Here is a 23,445-nt window from a genome sequence, read left to right on the forward strand (position 1 = left end):
GAGGCGCAGTCAATACAGATCCTTTATTTTATAATGTAAGATCACAACAAGAGTTGCAAGTAAAGAAGAAAGTTAAATTAAGTACAATAACTAATCCTCAATTACACAGGATTTGTTATTTGTTTGTCATATTTTATTGTTCAAACTTTATCACGTGATAAATAATGAAAAAACATCACTTTAATTACCTCACAATTGTATCTATAACACAATACTACTGTTCAAGACACTGTAAGGCAATTCAGAGAAATCCTGTGAGCGCTAAAAATCTGCCACAGAATCTGAAAATATTGAACTATAACAACAACACTAAGAAAAGATCATTCCCACACTATCAACTGGATTATAAAAACCAAACAGATACAATCAATGTATGATGCAGAAGAGGAAAACATCACTCCTTGTAGGTACAGTGTGGAGCATAAAAGTCCTCATTTATGAAGATATGCGTCGAGCCAGAGATCGCCTGAGTTTTTCAGAGACCTGAAAAAGAAAATGGGAACAAAAATAAACACGACATCTTTTCAGGCAACTCCACTTTATATTTATATATTTTTTATCATAACAAAACTGTCACGTCATTCTCACTCCATTGTTCTGTCAGTTGCACTTTGAATTCATGTCTTTGTTTTTGTGAGACTTAAAACTGTTGTGTTTGAATTTAGATTATTTAAAACAACAACTAGGTTATGTCAGAAAAGGGGGGGGGGGGGGGGGGCTCAAAGTTATCCAAGAAGGATAATCACAAAATTGCAATATATAGGAAAGGGGAAAAGACAAGAAACTGTATAGAGCCACTACAGTCTCCTTAAAGGGATACTTCGAACAAACCCACAGAAAGTATGTGGCTCCATGTGAGTGCTTTGTAGAAAGTAAACAAACATGGCGGAAGGTGATCAGTATGATATGGAAGAAGGGGAGTTTGAAGAGGAGGCGGCTACTGCAGATGCTACCAAGGCAGCAGAGTTGCCCATGCCTGCTCGAGCCGAGGAGGGGCGTCAATTCGCGGGACTCTACCCACAGTGGGAGATCCCTTATGGAGAGCCACACCCTCTGACCAACCCGATAGTTAGGGGCTGGATGGCAATGCTGGTCGGCTTAGTGCTTCTGCCGTGTCAGAGTGTCAAAGAGACCAACGAACACGCCTCCAGCCCCTGTGATGTAGCACTAAAGAATGACGCACCCTGCAGCCTGCAGCACCCTCAAGCGCGGTGGACATGAGAGGGAGCAGGCAGCGGTTTTTAAACAGTGATGTTATTTATTTATTTTCAATGCAGGGTCTAAGCCCCCCATCTTTCTTCCCCGCAAAGAAAAAAACTGCCCCAGCTGGAGATGTAGATGGGCGAATGAAACCTGCAGCCAAAGCTTCATCAATATAGCTTGACATAGCTGCTGTTTCAGGTCGAAGATAACGAATACAGGCGGCCCCTTGGGGGTGAAGTGCCTGGGACGAGATTGATGGAACAATCATAGGACCTATGGGGAGGAAGGATGGAGGCCTTCTGTTTACTGAAGACATCACTAAGTGCAACATAGTGTGCAGGATCCCCATTGGGAGGAAGAGACACAGAGGATGAATAATCAGAAGGAGTCAAGGACTCAAGAGCCTCAAGAGTCAGGGGATTGCTGGGGGTAGAACAGGTGAGACCTACTGAACTGGGATATTTGGAGGCAGAGGCGCTGGTGACAGCAGAAGGTCCCAAAGATTGGAGTTGAACACAGGTGCAGACCCAAGTGTGTCTTAAAGTTATCCCAGAGGAATAACCACAAGATCACAATAGTGGTAGATAGGCATGGGGGAAAAAATAACACTAAACTGTATAGAGCCACTTCAGGCCTCCTTAAGGAAATAAAGTACTAAGATGATAAACTCGACCACCGCTGCCAAGCAGCTGACACAAAACTAAAATTGTCCAGGAGACCAAGAAAACACAAAACTAAAGGCAAAGGCTGCCCGGGAGAACTGTGATAAACAAAAAGGCGCGAGACACAACAAACTCTCCAGCACCCCTACTATACACTAGAAAACAGGCAATGGACAAGAAATACACAAAGTTCTGAGATAGTGTTTGTGCGTATATACACTTGATAACAGGGAGAACCTCTCACAACCTCTGATGTGTGGCACTGGAGGCTCAGAGTATACAAAGACTCCCCACACCTGGGCTTAGTCAGCGCCAATCAGTGCCACACACACCTGATTGCAGTGAGCTGATTCACTCCCCACTCTCACTGAGCCAAAAGATTGAGAGCCCTCACAGGTTAAGCTACCATGTTTTTTATGAAGTGATTAAACTTAGCTCCACATTTACCAGCTTCACCAACATATTAAGGCATCTTCATTAATAATTCAATAATATTATATGTATTATTCTGGAACAGGTCAAGCCTCATAATGTGCACTTTTACTTTTGGTATTTTTAATTTGATCCTTTTGTTTCTGAATACATGACTTCTACTTGTAACAGTATTTTACGCAGTAGTATTGATACTTATATATATTATTATATGTATTTTGTTTGTTTGTTTTTTGTCACCGTGTCTCACCCTGGCTGTAGATGATAAACTATTATTGGACATACCTGAAAACATCAGCGAGGCCTTGCCACATAGTTTTCACCTGGTAAGGAATCCCATGTTTCTCACACAGTGCACGGACCTGCGGGGCGACCAGGTGGTAGTTGTGGCGCGGCATCGTGGGAAACAAACTTCAGACACAAAAGGAACAGAAGGCGTCATCAGCATCAAACATGTCTCGACAATTGTGTTTTAAATTCAAATGAATAATACAATTAACTTAATTAAAGGAATAACATATTTTTAATGCTATTCAGTTAAGTTTGAAGTTTACATTTGCTGTATGTTTATGGTTGTGTACTTGATACTGCACACTGAGGAAGCCTGTGACTCTTCTGTGTTACAAAGAAATAAAAATACAGCAAATGAGAAGTTCACAAGATTTTTTACAAGTGCAAACCAAAACAATAAAGTGCTAATTGGAAATTAAAGCTATAATTCAAACAGAAATGACAAAAGGATGCCACCTTAATTTCTTCGAATACATAAATAGTTATCAAATCCACTCAAGGTTCTGATATGTAACACGTTGAAATACAGTTTTCCCGTTTAGTTTTCCCTTTAAAGCAGGGGTGTCAAACTGATCCAGTAAGGGGCCGCTGTGGCTGCAGGTTTTCATTCCAACCAAGCAAGAACACACCTGACTCGACTTACTCAATCACCTGAACTGTCTTCACACAGTTGATTTGTTGGACCAGGTGTGTTTTTGATTGGTTGGAATGAAAACCTGCAACCACACGGCCCTTTACTGGATCAGTTTGACACCCATGCTGTAAAGGCTCTGAAAACCAATCTTCTCTATCAGCTTGCTATAATGAGTGGAGGTGTCTGACATGAATACACTATTTTCTGCCAAAGTCAGAACTATTTAAACTAAATTCATAAATTAAAGTGAGAACTATTTTGTTTTTGTCTCAAGTCGATTGTCTGTAGATTGAAGAGTATTTGAAATTCTTACTAAATAATTACTAACCATGTCTTCCCCCCAAAAATGTGACTGTTCCACACTTTGTCATGCGTTACATTTCTAATGAGGAATACTTAAGATTTGAATCTGAGGTTGTTAAAATCATCATCTGTTGTATTCATTATTTTCTACATCAGCTTGTTCCAGCTCTTACACTGTATAATGATTATGCTGAGTAAAAAAATCATATCATCGTATAAATTTCTCCAAGTTTTAGACCGACATATCTTTGAAAACCAGTTTAGATTCATAACTCTTGATGATAATTACTGTACATAATGTTTGATGGACCTTTAATGCTTTTTTGTATCTATAGATCATTTCATTTCAGGAGATTTGTGTCTGTTTTCCTTCAAACTGGTGAACACATGTTCTCCTTAGACTCATTCACTGACTTACTGGTGTTCGATTTGAAAGTTGAGGTGTCCGCTGAACCAGTCGTTGAAGGGGGACTGTTTGATATTACAGGTGGCATGTAACTAAAGTAGAGGGCGAGACAAAAGACGAGTTAATAAATCGGCAGTGCCTACAGCTGACTGTTTCCTAATAAACCAGGTACCTGCATGGACAGCCAGTCCTGGTGCTTCTCGTGGTCGATGTCCATCGGCAGATGATTCATCTGAGTCACCCAAACAAACCAGTGACTCTCCAAAAACCTGTCATTCATAAAAACACACCAGAGACTGAATACTGTGTTGAAGAAAACAGTGTGTCACTTTTATTTAAGTTATTAAGGAATGTATTAATGAGTAGATCAGTAATAAAACATTTAAAAGAACAACTTTTGGGTTGCTACATTCACTTTATCCTCCTAAGTCATAACTTAAAGCAGTATTATTCAATAATTGGTATTTTTGGATTTCGCGCCCCTACAGTTTAAGACACTGCTGTCGTAAATACAAATTGCACCTTTACTGTCTGGCCTCTTGCTCTGCCATGCTGTTACTTCCTTACTACGGAAACCTTTATGGCTGTGTTCCCATGGAAACCGGACTCACGCTATAGTAGCTTAGAAAATAGTGATACCGTGCATCGAATTTGATGAATTTGGTGTTTATCAGATTACAAATGAGACGGTCCCTTTGCCTCACTCCCCACCGTTAGGAGACTGCTTCTGCTCGAGGAGAGCAGTCGGCATTTCCAGAGAGCACATGAGAATCGCGTTCACCTTACACAAAAAAATCCATGTCAGGCTCCAAATAAAGCGTTTGTGTTCAGAGCAAAAGTGAGTTTGCCAATCAGCGTCCTGTGAGGAGCTACTGGCAGTTGAGTGGGGAGTAGTGGGTGATGATGATACAAGAGACGATCAGTGCTAAACAACAATGCCAGCTCCTAAAAAGGTTAGCTTAGATGCTAATATAGTATCACCTGCTAAAGTGACGAGTGTGTGTGTGTGTGTGTGTGTGTGTGTGTGTGTGTGTGTGTGTGTGTGTGTGTGTGTGTGTGTGTGTGTGTGTGTGTGTGTGTGAGTGTGTGTGTGTGTGTGTGTGTGTGTGTGAGAGAGTTGTGGTGGTTACCTGACAAAGCTGATGAGCACCACTGAGCCAAACAGGCCGTACATGGGTATAGAACAGCACAGGTAGCGAAGGTAGTAAGACAAAGACCAAGCCAGATCCTTAACAAGAAAGTAAGGTTTATATGATCGATCTTTGTTATCAAGAATCATGACCCGTTGAAACACTTATCTTTACTTAGCCACATGTAACCTGACATACAAGGTCTACATATAATCTGCACGTTGCCACACAGAAGATGGCATCTTACCACCCAGTCGTGGCGGGAAATCATTGTGCGTATTATCTGAATGTGGAAGTAAACTGGAATGAGAAGCGGTGGTCCGACTAAAAGAGAAAAATAAATCAATTATTCTTGTAAAGGTTTCATAGTTTCACTTTTTTTAAATGACTCCAGGAAACATACCGAGAAAGAAGTACTTGTGTTGGTGGTGATAGGGCATATATCTAATCTTTTTTATGCCATACTGTAAGAGAGAGGAATAAAGAGTTAAAATGAGGAGCTGGTGAGAGATTAAATACTAGATGGAAGGAAATACTTTTAAGAAATCAGTAATATCAGTTACTTGCCTCTACTGGTTGAGTGGCTCCAACTACGAAGACGTGCAACATGTTGACGTCAGGGTCCTTACTGAAGATGTTGGGTTTAGCGTGATGCTGGAAATGCCGGTGATTCCACCAGTTGGCAGACGCTCCCTGAGAAAACAATCTTTCAATACCTGAGTCACATCTTCAGAAGGTCAATATCCGGATGAGAATAACAATTACCTTCAAATGGCCAACGGCAAACTTGTGCAACACGTGATTCCAACTGGACTTCTTGAAGACAGACAGATGGCCGAAGTCGTGCTGCAGCCATCCAGCCTGCAACTACAGAAGAAGAGAAACGAGCATTGACCTGTAGTTCATCAACAACAACACATGATAAGAGATCATGATGTTCAGGTCACCTGAGCCGTTGCCAGCATGATGGAGCTCAGAAACGTCAGTGTCCAGCTTGTTCCCCAGACCCAGATGATCATCCAGCCGAGGGCCTCCAGCAGCAGGATGTGAGCCAGGTGGAGGCAGAAGAACAAAGGCCGAGCTTGAAATAAACCCTCGTTCTCTGCCTGCGCACGTAAAGTGTGGAAATCCTGCATGATTGTCGCCTGATAGCAGAGAAGAAGAAATAGGTCTGTAAAACTCAAAAGATGATGCACTCCAGAAAAAAAATGTATACATGACAAAAACATGCGTTAACAGTTTGAGTTAACAACAATGAAACAAACTGTACATGGTATCCATCTCGCCATGTTGTTCCACAGAGATTAAAGCTGCTACATGAATAATGGGATGTGTTTTTTTATTTGAAGGATCTGAGATGGGTCTCACGTTTTTGTTTCGATCCTGGCTGGGCTCTGTCGCTGCCAGCTCTCCAATCAGCAGGGGCTTCAGAAACTTTTGTGCAAACTTTAAATCGGGATGAAAAGCAGTGAATGCCTCCTGGAAATCAGAAACGAGACATCCTGTCTCTTGTCAATAAAAAAAAAAAGTTATGTACATTTATCTGTGATGTAAGAAGAACTCATACATTTACTTAAAGTTACAATCTCAAAGATCTCAGTTTCGTTCTCTGTAATTACAGGTGTGTTTTTAGAGGCTATACACACACACATATATATATATAAATATACCATAGCATAGATATATACCCGTAGATGCCACATCCGGTTTTGTGAAATGCATCTGCCGCAGCATCAATGTGTATATATTTATGTGTAGTCATCCCTCTTATCTTTGTTTACTGAAAACACTGGCGGAGACTTGTGATTTTTCCTCGTCCCCACAGACACCCAGCTCTTAATACTGCAAATGTAAGGGCTTTCATCAGAGGGCCACAGGCTCAATCACCGTTACCTCGTTCAGAGACATATAGTGACTTTGATATAAGTGGAAGAGGAGAATGAAAGATTATTACTTTAAGTGAAAGCACTCTTTTCCTGCTCGTTGGTAGCATGAGAACCCGACATATCTGCTGAGCTCATGTTTCATTTTTTTGTTATTTCTTTTACTGTTACTAATAAAATCTGAACCATGCCCATCTCTCGTTGGAGAGACTTACTGACAGGTGCAGTATTCTCCTGACATGGCTGGCCATTGTACTCTCAAGTGCTTCTTTCATGGTCACTTGACTTGTGACTTGCTTGAGCCTAAACACTTGCTTGAGACCTGAAAGTTTAGTTTAGTTTAATCCCACCTTATAAAAAACAAAAAAAACTAAACAATAAGCAAGATACAAAGTAAAACATTGCGCAGGGTAGGTTAGAAGCGTATAGAGATACCACCCCTCGAAGTAACACAGTTACACTAAGCAGCAGTGAAAATCAGAAAAAGATCAATAAAATAGGTCTAAATCATTTAAGACTTCAGACTCAATTATGACTTGCACATGACATGTGTAACTAAGAGGCCTTACTACAGCTGTCAGATAAATGTGACAAAAGTAAATGTTCCTCTGAAATGAGGTGGAGTGGAAGTTTCAGAGAAGCGAAATGGAAATACTCAAGTAAAGTAGACTACTTAGTTACACTGACATTTATTAAGACCCCACCTACAAAGTCCACTTATATTCTCAGGTGTTTATTATATTTATATTCAAGATGATAATTCAAACAACACATCACCGTGGCATCCTCTCCAGCATAGTGGCTGATGACCCGGATCCCTCCTGGGTGCCTTTTGGCCCACTGTGTGATGTTGTAAACCTTTCGATCGATGACCAGCCACTGGTCATTCCTGCTGCAGTGGCTCTGCACCTCCTCCCAGGTGTAGACACCACCAGCTCGCCCGCTGACTGTCTCTCCTGGCTCCGTCAGCTGGCCTCCACCTCCCATCCTTACTGTTGTCTCTGGCCTGGGTCCACCTGCACACTAAAGAGCCAGTCAGCCACAAACTTTGACACCTAGATGTAAAAACAGAGGGAAAAATCGGTGTGTTTAACGCCCCTTCCACAGTGTGCAGCCACAGATTGTGCAGAGAGAGCAGCATTGAGATGAAGAGGCTTTTAACCTGTTGCTCTCTTTACTTTAACCACCCTGCTGATTGTAACACAAGTTAAGTCACACTGTAGCAGAACAACATCTTCACTAATAATTGATGATGGAATCCGACAACCAGGAGGCTGTTGGTGAAGCAGGGCGGATATTTCACATATGGAGTTTGCATCATTTATCCAAATCAACATTAACCTTCAATATACATACCAAGTGCACATCCTCGCATAATGAAATAACTGGGAATAATCTATATTTAGCCTGTAAGTGCGTTTGTGTGCGCCTATTCATTTTTTCAGCAGCATATGGACGCAATAAGTCGCAGGTTATTATAATATGCGGTTCATGTGTAAAACAAAATAGGAAACAGACAAGACCACATGTCTATCGATTAACGTGTATCGCATGTGTATTGATTAGTTGGACACAGATCGCAGATAGCGCGCGGTAGGCTGTATAGGCCCGCTACATGAAGAAGAAGAAGAAGAAAAATATGTCACACTTACAGTATCCAGATTTTGGCTACTCTCCCCGGGTTTCAGTCACACTAACACACCGGCTCACTTTATATGCTCCGGTTGCGTTTCGATCCATTTCACACAGTAAACATCCCAAAATGCATCCTCCTGTCTTCCCCAATATGTTCATGGACTCATTCACCCACTCATTCGGTACAAATTCCGAGCCGATCATTCGAGGGTTTCTGGGCCAATCGGCGCACAGTATATCCTGGACCGCTGGCTGATGTGCAATAGGCTCAACAAGCAGCTCGTCTGAATATCACAGTCTCGTCTGTGCGCTCACGGGGAAAACAGTCGCCTCTACAGCATCCTCCGTTATATGTTATTTTAATATTACAATGTGCAGTGTTACCGGGAATTATCGCTGCACAATATTATCTATATTCTCACAACTGTATCCCTTAATGTTCTATTTGGTTGTTGACTACTCTTAGTGGTATTATTGTATGTCTGTCTATCTATCTATCTATCTATCTATCTATCTATCTATCTATCTATCTATCTGTCTACCTGTCCGTCTAATTGTCTAACTGTCTATCTATCTATCTATCTATCTATCTATCTATCTATCTATCTGTCTGTCTATCTATCTATCTATCTATCTATGTCTGTCTATCTTTCTATCTATCTATCTATCTATCTATCTATCTATCTATCTATCTATCTATCTATCTATCTATCTATCTGTCTATCTGTCTGTCTGTCTGTCTGTCTATAGGTGGAAGTTTCATATTTTACCTGCTATTTTACCTATTTTTAAGTTTCATCATATTTTTTCATATTTCACCAATTCATCTACTTTGTTTCAACATATGGAAATAAACCCAAACGTTTTTGACACATGTAACTGCTAAATATTTGCATAAACTTTGCAAGCAATATGGGCCAATTTAAGCATGTTTGTGAGGACAATATACCTGTACAGATATTTAAAATAATCTTAAATGTGCTTACTTTTTGTGTCAAACCAATCTTCACCTTCTTAAAGCGTTGTTTGACTCCAATAATGATCATTAAAGGACGGAGCCGGGACAGTCAGCAGGCACATATTTGCCATCTGTTGAACGCTACATGTTTTTACAGCCTAAAATAAGGAGACTGGTAAGTTTGGTGGTTTTGTTATTATCTTATTGTTAACAACATAACGTATACAGTATTTGTTTGCAGTTCTTTTCTCCACCAGCAGGTGGTACTGATGCGTTCCTTTAACCAGACACCTTCCTTCTCCTTATCTAACTCACAGACTGAGGATGCAACAGCAGGTATGAATAAAGTCCAGTGTTGCATCTGTCATCATCCTGAAATACATGCAACAATGTAAAAAAAACAACCCCTAATGGGAATGATTTTGTCTTTGAACGATGAAAAACAACCATTAAAGTTGACATTTGTTTCAGTGTTTTATTGTTTTGTTGTCTTTCCATATGTTGCTCATGCTGGCTGGGTCATGCAGTGCTTCTCATCTGCATTCAACACATTCACCTCAGCAGTCACATCCATTCACCGCCCGGGGTCTCTGTCTGCCTGTCTGCTGCTTACAGTCCATTGTGTCATTTCAGGGTCGTTTGAATGCGATGCAGAAATTTGCAAATCAGCTCTTTTGGTCCTCGGCATATCAGACAGGATTATCCTCAAGCAGCGTGCAGTCTGTCTCCCTGTTTGTCTGCTTCTTCTGCCACAGCTCATCAGGCTGACAGAAGCGCTGCACATCTGACCCCAGAAGCTTTTCCAGGCTTTTCTTCAGAATCACAACCAACAAAACAGGCTGTCAATCAGAAAACATGTCTGCTATTGTCAAGAATTCAATAAATCAAATAAGCAGTGCCATATTGAGGTGTTGGTACTTTACTTGAGTATTCCCATATTGGAAGACTTTTCACTCTCCCCTGCATTTCTCCTTTTTTTTTTTACTGTACAGTGGCTGAAACAATATAGTTTCTTTTAAGATTTTATATTCAACACATAGAAGGACCTCATTAAAAAGGATGTATTGCAGAAGATGGATTAAAGCAGTTTTATTCTATGCACACCTGCACCTGAAGCAATAAAACTAAAGTATATTAACATATTAATGCATTCATAATTTAGCAGAGATGCTTATATACAATGAGTCTTAGATAAATACATATTGCTGCCAGTACTACAACGTTGGAGGAAGTATTCAGATCTTTTGCTTAAGTAAAAATGGCATTGCAAGTAAAACGTCTGCATTCAGAAACAGAACAACGGAAGTAGTTTTACTAAAGAAAGGTATACTACTAACACTTAAAGCCCCTGAACACCCACACAGTTGTTTTCAGTTACCTGGTTGATCAGACCTCTTCTCAGGACTGTGGGTGTGTCTACTGTGATTGATTGACATCTTCGCGAGTCTCCTGTTAGCTTTGTTTCACCTGTTAAGGCGGGTCAAAGTGCACTTTTATCATTCTTAGTGGTAGACGCATTTATGACATTTATGACCTCATAAATCCTCATCAAAGCCCCGCCCACCTTCAACCCAAGCAGAGGTTTAATCCGCCAGAATAACACTTGATCAAAATGAGTGTATAGGCAGCAGAATGACCTCTGTCAGTAATATATTAGTGTTGTAGTATAAATATGATTGCATTTCTTTATAGTTTGGTTAATATTACTCTTGCATTTTGTAAGCTATATTGTAATGTAGTTGGTGGAGATCCCTATGCATCAAATGTTTCTGTAAAATAACTAGTTACTAAATGCAGTGGAGTAAAAAGCACAATAGTTCTCTCTGAAACGTAGTAGAATTGAAGGACAAAGTACAAAAGCATGAAATGAAAATCCCAAAGTAAAGTACAAATAAATAAGTCTGGTGATAGACGATACGTATCATGATACAGAAGTTCTGATTCAATATACTGCAGTACTGTAAGCTTTAAAAATCTAATTTCCAGAAAACGGCCACCATATACATACGTGCATACGTTGTTACTTTGGAGTGGAAATGTTAAATGGCTGAAGATACATTATAACACAGCAGTCGGAGGTTTAAACAGCATGAAATATCCGCCACAAATCGTTACATGTAAACTTAAATAGAAAATCTATGCAATGTTTTTATGATGATTTTCTGACACCCCTACTTTAGTAACTGAGTCAGTGTATTTAATTACATTCAACCCTGTGTACTATATTCTCAGCTGTAATGTTGTGTTTTTACACATTTTAACTAGACGAGGATGTGAATATTCCTCTGCTGGGTAAAGTTATCTTGTGCTGTAACTGCTGTTGCCCTTTTGTTTCAGACTTGCTCTGGGCTTTGGAGCTATTTTGAGCCACAGTGTATGAATATATTTCAGTCGTGTCACAATCATGACAACCTGAACTGCATTTTGGTGGATTTTGTCATCTATCTATTTAAGTTGGCGAGTTGTTAAATTCTGTAGACCTATAAGTAAAAACGTTTACTTTGTATTTGCATTTGGAGACTTTTACTCACACATACTGCTCATCCCAACGCATCAGTAGCTCTTACATTGGTCTCGCACCGTGGGTTGGCAGCAATTTACAGGTTATTTTTGTTATTTTTGTGTCTGCTCTTTGTCAAAAGAGAAAGTTACATGAAGGCTGTTGTCACAGCTTTTTAACTAGTCTATAAAAACCTGCTGACGCTAATGTCTGTAGGGTTTGATACAAACCAGCACTAAAGTTACCATCTTTGGAGATCAAGGAGACTGTGTGAGGATTACTGTTGTTTTTAAAACAAGGTGTTATGTATCATTATGTATTTACAGGGGTGGAACAAGTATTCAGATCTGTTACCTAAGAAAAAGTAGCATTACAGCAACAGAAAAATACTTGGTTTCAAGTAAAACGCCTGCATTTAAAAGGTTACTTCAGTAAAAGGAGAGTGAGTAAGAAGCACCATATTTTCATCTGAACTGTAGTGCAGAGGTTGACATGGGAATATTCAAGTAAAGCACCTCAAATTGGACTTTATAAGTGGGCTACTTATAGATGCATTCAGTTCTTTCCACCTGTTCATATTTTGGTTGTCTGTCTTATTTATTTGCATGGTGAGGGCTTAAAACCTCTTCTTTTATTTACATTCATGCAGACATAAGGCTACAGTATTACATGGTGACTGTGACAGTGATAACAGGGAAAAGGTTTGCATACAACATATAGTGTGCATTGCAACAAAACAACAAAAAGTGGACAAACTAGACAAGGAGAAAATTAATGTACATAGGAGTATGTATAGTATATCTCTATAATAACAACAAAAACAATAATAATAATAATAATAATAATAATAATAATAATAATAATAATGGAGTTGTGAAAATGATTCTAATAACTCAGAAACAAGAGTTGTATTCAGGCCTATGACACCTACCACAAAAGCAAGAAGAGACGGATAAATTAAATTAAAATCTACAAAACTAGTTAATATCCAATTTAACCCTGAAAGTGCTGCAATTTCCCTCGAAGTCGTTTAAAACACGTGAAAAAACGCGATTTTAGGAGAGAAAGTTTTTTTCACACACACACACACACACACACACACACACACACACACACACACACACACACACACACACACACACACACACCCACCCACACACACACACACACACACTGACCATGTGATTTGAATGCCCCCTGCTCCGGTTACAGAGGGAGGAGGGAGGCAGCAGTTCAATGTAAACCTTCACACTGATGGAGAGAAGCGGCCAACATCAGGGGCAGAGTCACTCACTCAGTCAGGGCTCTCTTTTCTTTCATTTCTTTCTCCAGCGCGGATTAAACCTCCGGAACCCTCGGCCTCTAATGGGGAGCAGCTGCATTAACTGGTGGACTCACTTTCATTAACTGGCTTTCTTTGCCGCCGGCCAGGTCACCGAGCTGCGCACGCACCGCCCATCCACTGACTCCCGGCAGGAAGACGGGCATTAAACTGACTATTCAGAGTCCTTAAGTGGCATTTTTGTCCCCTCTTCTGATAGAGAGACAGCGGGTCACGTGGACAGGTGACCTCAAAGCTGCGAATCATCTTTCTTTTGGAGAGGAGAGGAAGGGTAAGGACTGCAAAAATTCAGCTTTAGCTCAAAATTCTGCTGAACTTTGTTGAGCTCAACCACCAGCAGCATTTTTACTATTACTACTATTACTACTATTATTACTATTACTACTACTGTTACTATTACTACTTTTGTCTTAACAGTTTGTTAGGTATTTTATACTGGTGTTTTCTGGTCACTGGTAGATAAAGGGAGACATGACAAACTGCTGTAGCATGGCTGCACAAGCGTTAATTGGCCCGGACTCTGATGAAGTTTGTAGCCGGTGGGTTCAACAACAAGACAGCAGCAGCTCCAGGGCGGAGGGTTAACTTGTCACAGATACTACCTCATCAAATGACTCTGTTCCCCTGACTCACATAGGAGTCAGGGGGGCTGCAGGCCGCAGCATGGGCAACTCCTCCAGGAAGGAAGAGGGAGAAGAGGAGGAGGAGGGGGCGAAGGATGGTGAGGAAGTAGAAATCAAAAAGAAGAAAGAAGAGAAGGAGGAGGTGGAGGAAGAGCTACCACTTGGGGTGGAGGAGCTATTCGAGAGTGGAGATCCAGTGCTGGACCTGTGCTATCGTAAATTTAAGCGGTTGCCGTCACGTGTTAGTGGACTAATGCACCTGGAGAAGCTGTATGTTTGTGGAAACAGCCTGCGCACTCTGCCGGACAGCGTCTCCAAGCTGCAAGGTCTACGGGTCCTTGCCCTCGACTTCAACAAGATGGAGGACGTTCCTGCGGCCGTTTGCCAGCTCACTAACCTCACTCGCCTCTACCTGGGCAGCAACCGGCTCATGAGCCTCCCGCCCGAGCTGAGGAACCTGCAGAGTCTACGCTGCCTGTGGATGGAGAGCAATTACTTCCAGAGCTTTCCCAGGGAGCTCTACGACCTGCCCCACCTCAAGTCCCTTCAGATTGGAGACAACCGGCTGAAGACACTGCCTTCAGACCTCTGCCGTATGGATGCTTTGAGGGGATTATGGCTCTACGGAAACCGCTTTGATACCTTCCCCAAAGTGCTGCTGCACATGGAAAACTTGGAGATTTTAGATCTGGACCGCAACAAGATATCAGAGTTTCCCAGCCTGAAGCGTCTCCACGCCCTGCGCCTCTTCTCCTACGACCACAACCCGGTGAAAGAACCTCCTAGAGTGGGCGAGGAGGTTCTCGTGGTCGGGGAAGGCGCAGCAGAGTTCTTGGAGGCGCGTGAGGCCAGAATTGAGAGACGAAAGGCTGCAGAGCAAGAGGCCGAAGAGTCGGCTCTGCCAGAGGAAGAGCCTGTGATTCACGGCATCCTGAAGAACAGCATCTCCAACTCAAAACAAGCTGCGGCGACCTTAGGGGAGGCAGACGAAAAAGAGGAAGAGGTAAATGAGGAGGAGGAGGATGAGCTGCCCGTCACTGAGTACAACGGAAATCTGCTTGAATACGATGAAACAGGCATTGAATATGAGACGGAGGAGCTGATATGTGAGGGAGAGGGGTTCGAATATGAGGGGGACGAGCTGGAGTACGAGAGGGCTTACATGGACTACGAGTATGAGGAGCTGGAGGACACAGGGAGAAAAGATGACGGGGCCTGACAAACCCCCTCATGCATCCAGCCTCAGATGATCTGCAGGCAGGCGGAGGAGGATGACAGAAAAGAAGCTGACACAAATAAACTGTGCTGCTAATTTCTAATCTATTGTTAACTGTGAAAATGAATAAGCACTGAGGCATTATGAGAGTGTAAACTGACAGCACCTGTGACATCTCAATCAGCTGCAAATTACCAAATCAGAGCAGGACTCAGGTGGAGTGTGTGTGTGTCTGTGGGTGTGGGTGTGGGTGTTTTACATTAGGGTTGTTTTCTGAGCGTACACAGGAGACCAAGTCTTCCCTTATTAAATATTAACTCAGAAGATGAAGACAGTGTCAATCATTTATTGGAAAACAAGTCTTAATTGGGAACCAGTGAACGCACCATCTCCTGTTTACTTCACTGACACTCTGTAGTATTTCCACACATCATGGTCAGTGTCTGTTTTATGTGCCAGCTCACCTCGGCTCGACTCTATTGCTGTTTTTATAAACCGAGGCTGTGTGTGCGCGCATGTAAATGTGTGTATTGGATTTAGATTTACAAAATATTTATGACATACTAAACACAACTCCCCCAACCCTTGTCAGTGTTGTGTAAGCAGTCCTGCGAGTGTCAGCGCCAAGAAAGAGGGAGACGAGCAGGATTATTGGAGGAATGAACAGCTGGGGTGCCTCACCATAAAAGGGAAGTCTATGGAGGCTCCAAACATGAAATAGACTTACAAAAATATCATGTCGGAGCTTTTTATTAGAATAAAACAACCTGAAGCCCCCCGCAGGTCAGAGACTGCGGTCCATTATGACCTTTGTATACTTCTTTTTGTCAGTGACTGCACCTTTTCTACCTCCGTCTCTAACGTGAAGCAGGTCCGGCCCTTGTTCTCCTCTCATCTCTGCACTCATTATTCATGTGGGGCTCGTATGTTATCCAATCCTCTTTCACTCCACGTATCTTTTTCTCACATCTCATTGAAAGAGTGAAATATTTATCCCCTACGCTGAAATATTGATGCCCGTTCTCGTGTGGCAGCATGTCTCGACTGCTGCGTCTTTGTTCAGGGAAACACTTGGAGACTCAAACTGATGATGGCTTTTCTTCATTTTCTAATGTTAAATGCAAGAATCCCTCTTTTTACATATAAAACCATGTGTTTTACACATAGGTAAGAGTATTTATGTGATGTATAGTGCTGTAACTTATTATTTTTAATATCAAGCTGCTGATTATTTTCTTGATTAATTTATTGATCCATTGAAAATCAGAAAATACTCAAAATTGACCGTCATAGATTATAAAAAAAGATTAATTCATTTTTTAAATAAACAGGTAATTGTTCATCTATAAAATTTCCCAGAGCCAAGTATGACAATGTGACATTTTCAAAAATGTCTTGTTTTGTCTCACCAAAGATAACTTAATTACAATAAGTATCATAAAAACAAAGAAAAGCAGCAAGTCCTCACACTAGAGGAGTTGGGACCAAAGAACATTTTTCTTTGAACAAGACAAAGAGTTTACATCCATGCTAGCAGCTTTGACAAAAAGGTTCACAATGCTAACATGCTAACATGATAGTGTTAGCAGGTCTTAGCTTGTTAGCATGCTAACATTTGCTAATTATTAGCACTAAACCCAAAGTACAGCTGAGGCTGATGGTAATATAATTCGTTGTGCAGGTATTTGGTCAGCACAACTGCCAGAAAAAAATATTACTAATGAATGTTTCTGCAAACCACAGAAACATTGATATGAAACATATTTGACACCCTTTAGCATCTGTATGGGACGCTTTCAACTGCAATGTAAACTCATCAGCGTCGATATTTCACGCTCAACAAGCAGCTGCTCCGAAAACCCCTGTTAGGGAGCAGGTCGGGGTAATAGATGGTTGGGTCGTACACACACTGGACTTTCACCCAGGAGACAACGTAACTGTGGTCCGCAGAAACGTGCAGTAAAAACATTTAATTTGGGCAAAATTAAATGTCGACCTGATGATGGCGCTAGAACATGAAACCAGGGTATCACCAAAGTCATCAGGATTCATGTCCGTAAAACAACTTTGTGACAATCCATGCAAAACTTTTTGAGATATTTCAGTCTGGGCTAAAGTGGTGTAGTACCAGCCTACTTTCCCTAGAGCTGTTAGCATGGCTGACATTTCCATAAAGCATATTATTCCACAGTTCACCTGAGGCAGCTCATTAAACATGATCTACTGTCCATACTTTACTGACACTTATTTGCAGACACTGTGGTTTTATGTATCTCTTGTTTTGACTCAGCAATCCCCTGCTTATTTGACTTGTGTCAACAATGTAAAGCCACAGTAGGTGTATCGTATGGAGCCACAGAATATGACACACGATGTGACGCTTTTGGAAACTCGACCCTCCTCCTCGGCCCGTGCTCTGCTACTCGTTCCACAGCTGTGGGTGGCAAAACAGCTTGACACACAGCAGACGTGGATGGGGATCGGTGCCATACTCTGAGTGAGTGTAATTATTTTGCTCATTAGTTTACACTCCTCTCATTCTCTGTAGGTCAGAGACAGTCTCCTTCACTCCCTCTTTGGCTTTCACACGACTGGCAGCTTTTCAGTTCACACAAAAATAACTCCACAAAGAGATGTAAATTAGCTTTTTTTTTTTTGACAGGACTATTGTAAAAGAACACAGACGGGGGAGTGATGGAGGTTTTCAGGATTTGATTATAAGGATATGTAATAATGGAGCAGTTCTTTGTCACACTTCTTGGATTTCTGCACAAATCACCCAGAGTATGTGTTAACAAGAAGCCCCACATTTTATTTTCAGTCATTCAGCTACCATCTCAGGTGTGTGAAGGTCTAGCCCCTAAAGATGAACCTGTAGAATAAAAGTAGGTCATGTGAGCCAAAGGAAACAGAAGCACGATGAGACGTCACGTGTGCAGCCTGTTTTGCGTACCTGTCTATGTCTCGACGATTGTAGCCGCTGTCCATTTTTGCACTGATGATTCCTGCACATGACTGGCCAGATTTCAACTTTCCATAATCGTCACTGTGGCAGAACCTGGACAATAAGACGGATATCAGTCAACCAAACAGGTACTTGGATAATATCCTGTAACCTCAGCATCATCTGATAGTATTAAACACACTTACGTGCTTTTATAATGTGTGACAAAGTGTGAACGACCAAAAGGTGCGTTGGGGAAAGCCTCTTTGTCTGGAGCATTGAGGAGAGACCCTGTGGGCTCCTAGAAAACACAACAACAGGCTATAAACAACAGATAGTGGCTCCAAACAGAGGTAATATTGGTTCAAGGAGAAAAACTACAAGATAAAAAGAAATAACCTTTTTTCCCAAGGTCTTCTCAGTTGGTGCATTACTTTTAGTCTGTGGTGACGGCAGAAGGGAGGTCTAGAAGAGCAGAGGGAAGGAGGGAAAGTGAAAGTGATTTCATTTAAATCTACTACAGCTGAGCGTAAGGGGATCAATACTCACGGGGCAGGCCAAGGGGGCAACGGCACCTCGAGTGAATCCTGTTTCTCGAGAAAGACGGCTGCTGCACAGGTTCGGTCTCGCCTCAGTACCCTCAAGACACAAGCACAGAAATATGCTGTTAAACAACATTTTAGAATATGAGATTACAAACGTCATTAAAAGAGTCAGTCAGAGTCGATACGTTGTGTGGGTCTACCTGCAGAAATGACAGTGGCATGAAGTCATTTTTCATCACGGAGCTGTGAGTCTGGAGTCGTTCAACCTAAACAAGGTAGAAAAGTGACAGCAGACGTTGCTCCGGGACAGACAGACGACACGTAAGAAATAACTGTACCTACTGAGTGATTACAGATGTAAATATAGACAAGGTAATGCTTTATATTAACATCCTTATAATACACGTTAGTTAATAGGTAATATAGGCCTTACTGTATAAGTCCTTATAAAATGTTGACATTATAATGTGTTAATAAGACTATAAAAGTGTTAAAAATTACATCATAATCATGTTTATTGTAAGATTATAAGACATTTTAAGCACTTATAAGAAAGGCATTATTATGCATTTATCAGCAGTTTACACTGAACTTATTATCAGTTAATTTTTCATTTTGCAGCTACTGGATCACAAGTGAGAACAATGACTTGTTAGGGTTAATAAAGGTTTTGCTCTCGCTTTAGATAGGTAGCTGCAGAAAGCATAATTAACTGTTAATAAGGGCATGTGTGTGTGTGTGTTACAACTGCTAATAAATGTTTTATGATCTAACAATAATGATGCTATTATTAACACTTGTATCGCCTTATTAACAGATAATGTTAATAAGCACCTTTTAAGGACTTATAAGGCCCTTAATACAATATTAAGTATTAAAAACTCACAATGCCGCTTATTTTCTCTTGAAAAGTGTTTAGTCGAAGGTCTGTTCCCTCTGTGAAACCACTGTTTCCTTTTGGACCCACAGTCACATGGTGCTGGGAAACTGTAGGAAGTACGACAGTGTAAACGCACCGTTTCTAAAACTACAGCAGCTTAGAATATAGTTATAATGTTTTTGTCTTTCCATCATTTATTGCGGTTTGTCATGTCTTTAAACTTTACCTGTTGGTGTGAGACGCTGCGGCACAAACAATCTTTGGTATTCCGTCTAATGAGAAATAGAAGACAAATGAAGACAAATAATGGGAAATGTACTATTCAAATGCTTTTGTCTCGGCGTGTCCTACCTCTTCCTTCGCAGTCACCGTTTTCGGATGAGTCCTCAGCTGATGGAAGCCGCTCTCTCTGGTTTTGTTAAAGAGGTTTGGCAAAGGCCCCCAACAACCGGAGCGGGTGTGAGGCTGGTATTGTTGTTTAGTTTGAGACGCGTAACTGTCAGACAACAGGAGTCTGAGGACAAAAACAACACACCTGTGTTTGAGGAAACAGGCTTTCTGATGAGGAACAATCGTTTTATTTATCACAGTCGAGTTATTCACAGTTTATTGAATCAGTTCAGGAAGGCGGTCTCCAAGAATGCAACCCATTTTTGTGACTGAGAGGCTTAACGTGCCAGTTTACAAAAAAATATACCTGATTTCTTGACTGCTTTTAGTCTTGCAGATAGCTTTAAAGATTTAAAGAGGGGAGTAAAGTTTTGTGTGTGGTGCTTATTACATTGACAGTTCGATTTTAAAAACATCAACAATAGTAATAGTGGTTACTGTATATAAGAGGTATATACTTTAAAAAGTATCATGTATCAACAATAAAATTATCCTGATTAACAGGTACTTTGTTTCTGTTTAATTTTTCAATAAAATGAGCACAGACGTACCCCTGTTCACTAGATGTATGTCTTCAAAGCCCCGCACACCCATGGTGAATTCACACAGGTGAATTTAATCCCACTGATTGATTAGACGGCTACTCAAGAGATTCATTTGAGTCCTCCTGTTAGCTTTGTTGCACAAATATCACTTCTTTAATAGCCCTTTTTTCACAGCAGACACTTTGACTTGTCATTGGAGGAAAAGCACAGGTGTTCCTAATCACATTAATGAGGGCTTCGTTCTCTCAGTGTCCCAGTAAAGACAAGACAGCGAGCCAAAAAACTGAAACTCAATCAGCTAAATGGAATTCAGCCATCATTACCAGCCGGGACAGCAACGCTGGTATTGTTGTCAACTCGGGAGTCTGTGTGTGTGTGTGTGTGTGTGTGTGTGTGTGTGTGTGTCATGTTAGAGGTGGTCTTGGAGAAACCTACTGTAGCAGTATCTACCACAGAGGCAGTTTGGAGTACTTTGCCAGGTGTTTATCTGTCTGTAGCCAGATTTTGTCACTGCGATAGCATCCCACCTGTGCAAGATGGCGTCATGCAGTGCTACAGGTGTTTAACTGAGATAAAAATGAAGGTAGACTTTGAAGATCGGTGTGGTCCAAGTAAGAACTGGCAGTAGGGAAGCCCCTGGCCCAAACTGGCGTTGCGGCTGGTGTGAACCCATCGCAAGATAATCTCTAGTTACTGTGTTATTCACACCTGTGTTGAAGTGAACGGACCCTTTAACCATAGCCATGAGCATCCAAGTTTGATTTTTATAGTCCTCATCTATCCTGACACTTACCCAAACTGCGGGTTGTCAATGAGGTCCAAACTGGGCCTGTAGGACACGGCTGGTCTCTGGTTCGATGTGAAGCCCGTCCTACTGGGACGTCCGATGTAAGAAGTGAAGTTCACCTTGCCTGGGTCTGAGATGGTGGTACATATCAGTCAGATACAAGTAATTTATGTTTATGCTAATACCTTCTGACTACGTCCTTTTAATGTGAAATAAAGGCTTCCCCCTTCTCGTGCTCTCTCACCAAAGGGCGCTCTATAAGAAGTGTTGTAGAGTTTAACTGTGTCACCGGTCAGTCGTCCCCCGCTGCCTGTTGATCCAACAGTCGGCATGGCTGTCCTTCCCTGCTCAACCATCTGTGACTGCTGTAATGGAAACCCTCACTGACAACAGTGATGGATGGCAAACGTCCTCTGGGCATGTGCACAGTGCTGTAACCACAAACAAAAGCAGCAAACGACGTGTAACTCCTCTGTCTTTTTAGGTTTGACAGAATCCAGCAGTCAGAGCTCTCTGAAGAAGTGATTACAGAGTCTCTGGCAAATAATGCAATAAGTGCTCTCTTTATCAAATGCTGTTTGAGTGAAGAGAAAACTTATTCACAGATATAAATGAACACAGAACAAATAGGAAAGTGCACTTACTCCCCAGATACCTGCAACTCCAGAGTGGTGTTCACCTCTCTTGTCTTGTGGTGGTTTTGTAGGTAAACAGGTCTCTGTTGCTAGGAGATCCAGCAACATTACACCTGAGAGACTTCAGAGGGTAAGGCTGTCTGCTTATGTACAGGTAACATCAGAACATGTTTCTACTGCACATCAGGTCTACTGTATGCTTTTATCTTACTATCTATACTCCTGTTAATCAAGTCTCTTGTTGATCATTACAAAATAAGAATGCATCACCTGGGTTATTTCATGTTGCAGCAGGAAATAGTCTCATGTTAAAAAAAGAACATTCAGCTGCTTTTCTGCATTTTATTATAACGCCAAACGTGTCCTAAATGAGTGGATATTGTTGCAATAGTATTTTTCAGACAATGCATGGCAGTCCTGGAGTGTCAAGGTTTTTCTTCTTTTGTTCAGAATGGTCTTTGTTTAAACTTGTATTCATTCAGCTACCACTTGTCAGAGCTGGTTTGTTGGTTATTGTGATGATAAATATAATAAAGATTAGCCCCCTACTCATGTATCATGTTTGTTTTACTCCTAAACAGAAACATGTGGTTATATTTTACCTAACCATGATTAATATTATTTATTTTTTTACATAAAAGCTTTATATGACCACCTCACTCTCAATAATGTATTACATTATCATTAACGACTGATAATAGAAGAAGTATTCGATTGGTAACACTTTATAATAATGGTATGAATCATATACTTAAGTAACACTTATATAGGTGAACTAATACATGACTCGTGAGGATTTAATGCATGAATGATGCAGAATGTATCATGATTCCTGTTTCTCAGCATTAAATGATTAAAGTACCATGTGACTTAATATGATTCATTCACTCCTCCATTATGGAATGTTAGTTCATTGTTATTTTATACATTGATTGAGATATTTTTATATATATATGTATATATATATATATATATTTTTTTTTTTTAACGATAGTGGGTTTCCTATCAAGGCAACTTTGTGATGCATGAATTAAATGGACTTACATTGACTTTAAGCCACTCTCACACCAAACATCCTCAGCTGGTTGGACAGTTTCTCCCGGTGTCCACTGGATGGCAGTGTGATGCCACAGTGGCCGTGACTTCAGTCCAGTCCAGAAAAGATGTAAGGTTATGTAAATTATGATGGATGGCTTGAAATTTGCATGACATCTTGATAAAAATGTCCATTGGAGACAGGGAGTTATCATCCTCCGCTGTTAACAGGAGACCATACATCGTCTATACAGCTGCACATATCTACATGAGCGTCTCATTTTCTCAGATTTGAGCTTGGATACGTATTCTTACTAATTAACCACCAACAGCAGGATTTTTGCATTGAATTAAAAAGTGTAAAATAGTCTATCTCTACAATCCTCTGCTGTATATTAGAGAACCCACATGCTCTGAAGACACACAGGTTGATTTTCTTCACTGTTTCACTGGTGGGAGTAATAGT

General features: G+C 41.0%; 3 protein-coding genes across 3 annotated transcripts; 1 reads left to right on the top strand and 2 right to left on the bottom strand.

The window, feature by feature from the left end:
- Positions 1-302: 302 nt before the first annotated feature.
- Positions 303-8,715, bottom strand: fads2 (fatty acid desaturase 2). Its single transcript, XM_083915977.1, has 13 exons — positions 8,597-8,715; positions 7,722-7,999; positions 6,430-6,540; positions 6,009-6,206; positions 5,827-5,928; positions 5,629-5,754; positions 5,465-5,525; positions 5,309-5,385; positions 5,062-5,159; positions 4,104-4,200; positions 3,944-4,023; positions 2,583-2,708; positions 303-483 (listed from the first exon to the last, which is right to left on the bottom strand). The coding sequence occupies exons 2-13, from the start codon at positions 7,929-7,931 to the stop codon at positions 432-434; spliced, it is 1,338 nt and encodes a 445-aa protein (XP_083772103.1). The 5' UTR covers positions 7,932-7,999; positions 8,597-8,715; the 3' UTR covers positions 303-431.
- A 5,327-nt stretch (positions 8,716-14,042) lies between these two features.
- On the top strand, positions 14,043-15,221 carry lrrc10b (leucine rich repeat containing 10B; the record flags this gene model as incomplete). The annotated part of the gene is made up of 1 exon (XM_083917092.1): positions 14,043-15,221. The coding sequence occupies one exon, from the start codon at positions 14,043-14,045 to the stop codon at positions 15,219-15,221; it is 1,179 nt and encodes a 392-aa protein (XP_083773218.1).
- A 2,850-nt stretch (positions 15,222-18,071) lies between these two features.
- saxo4 (stabilizer of axonemal microtubules 4) lies at positions 18,072-21,654 on the bottom strand (the record flags this gene model as incomplete). The annotated part of the gene is made up of 10 exons (XM_083916433.1): positions 21,554-21,654; positions 21,316-21,439; positions 19,939-20,101; positions 19,814-19,859; positions 19,594-19,694; positions 18,908-18,973; positions 18,712-18,801; positions 18,369-18,463; positions 18,172-18,276; positions 18,072-18,090 (listed from the first exon to the last, which is right to left on the bottom strand). Exons 1-10 carry the CDS (start codon positions 21,639-21,641, stop codon positions 18,072-18,074), a joined length of 897 nt encoding a protein of 298 aa, XP_083772559.1. The 5' UTR covers positions 21,642-21,654.
- Between the last annotated feature and the right edge of the window lie 1,791 nt (positions 21,655-23,445).

This window comes from Echiichthys vipera, assembly GCF_963691815.1.
Source record: "Echiichthys vipera genome assembly, chromosome: 7".
In the NCBI taxonomy this organism is placed as follows: Eukaryota; Metazoa; Chordata; class Actinopteri; order Perciformes; family Trachinidae; genus Echiichthys; species Echiichthys vipera.

Coding starts and splice junctions, on each gene's coding strand:
- fads2 (XM_083915977.1), bottom strand. CDS start 7,931: ATGGGAGGTGGAGGCCAGCTGACGGAGCCAGGAGAGACAGTCAGCGGG. Junction 5,755..5,826: donor TTGCCGTTGGCCATTTGAAG/GTAATTGTTATT, acceptor TTGTTTTCTCAG/GGAGCGTCTGCCAACTGGTG. Junction 4,201..5,061: donor GTGCTCATCAGCTTTGTCAG/GTAACCACCACA, acceptor TATGAATGACAG/GTTTTTGGAGAGTCACTGGT.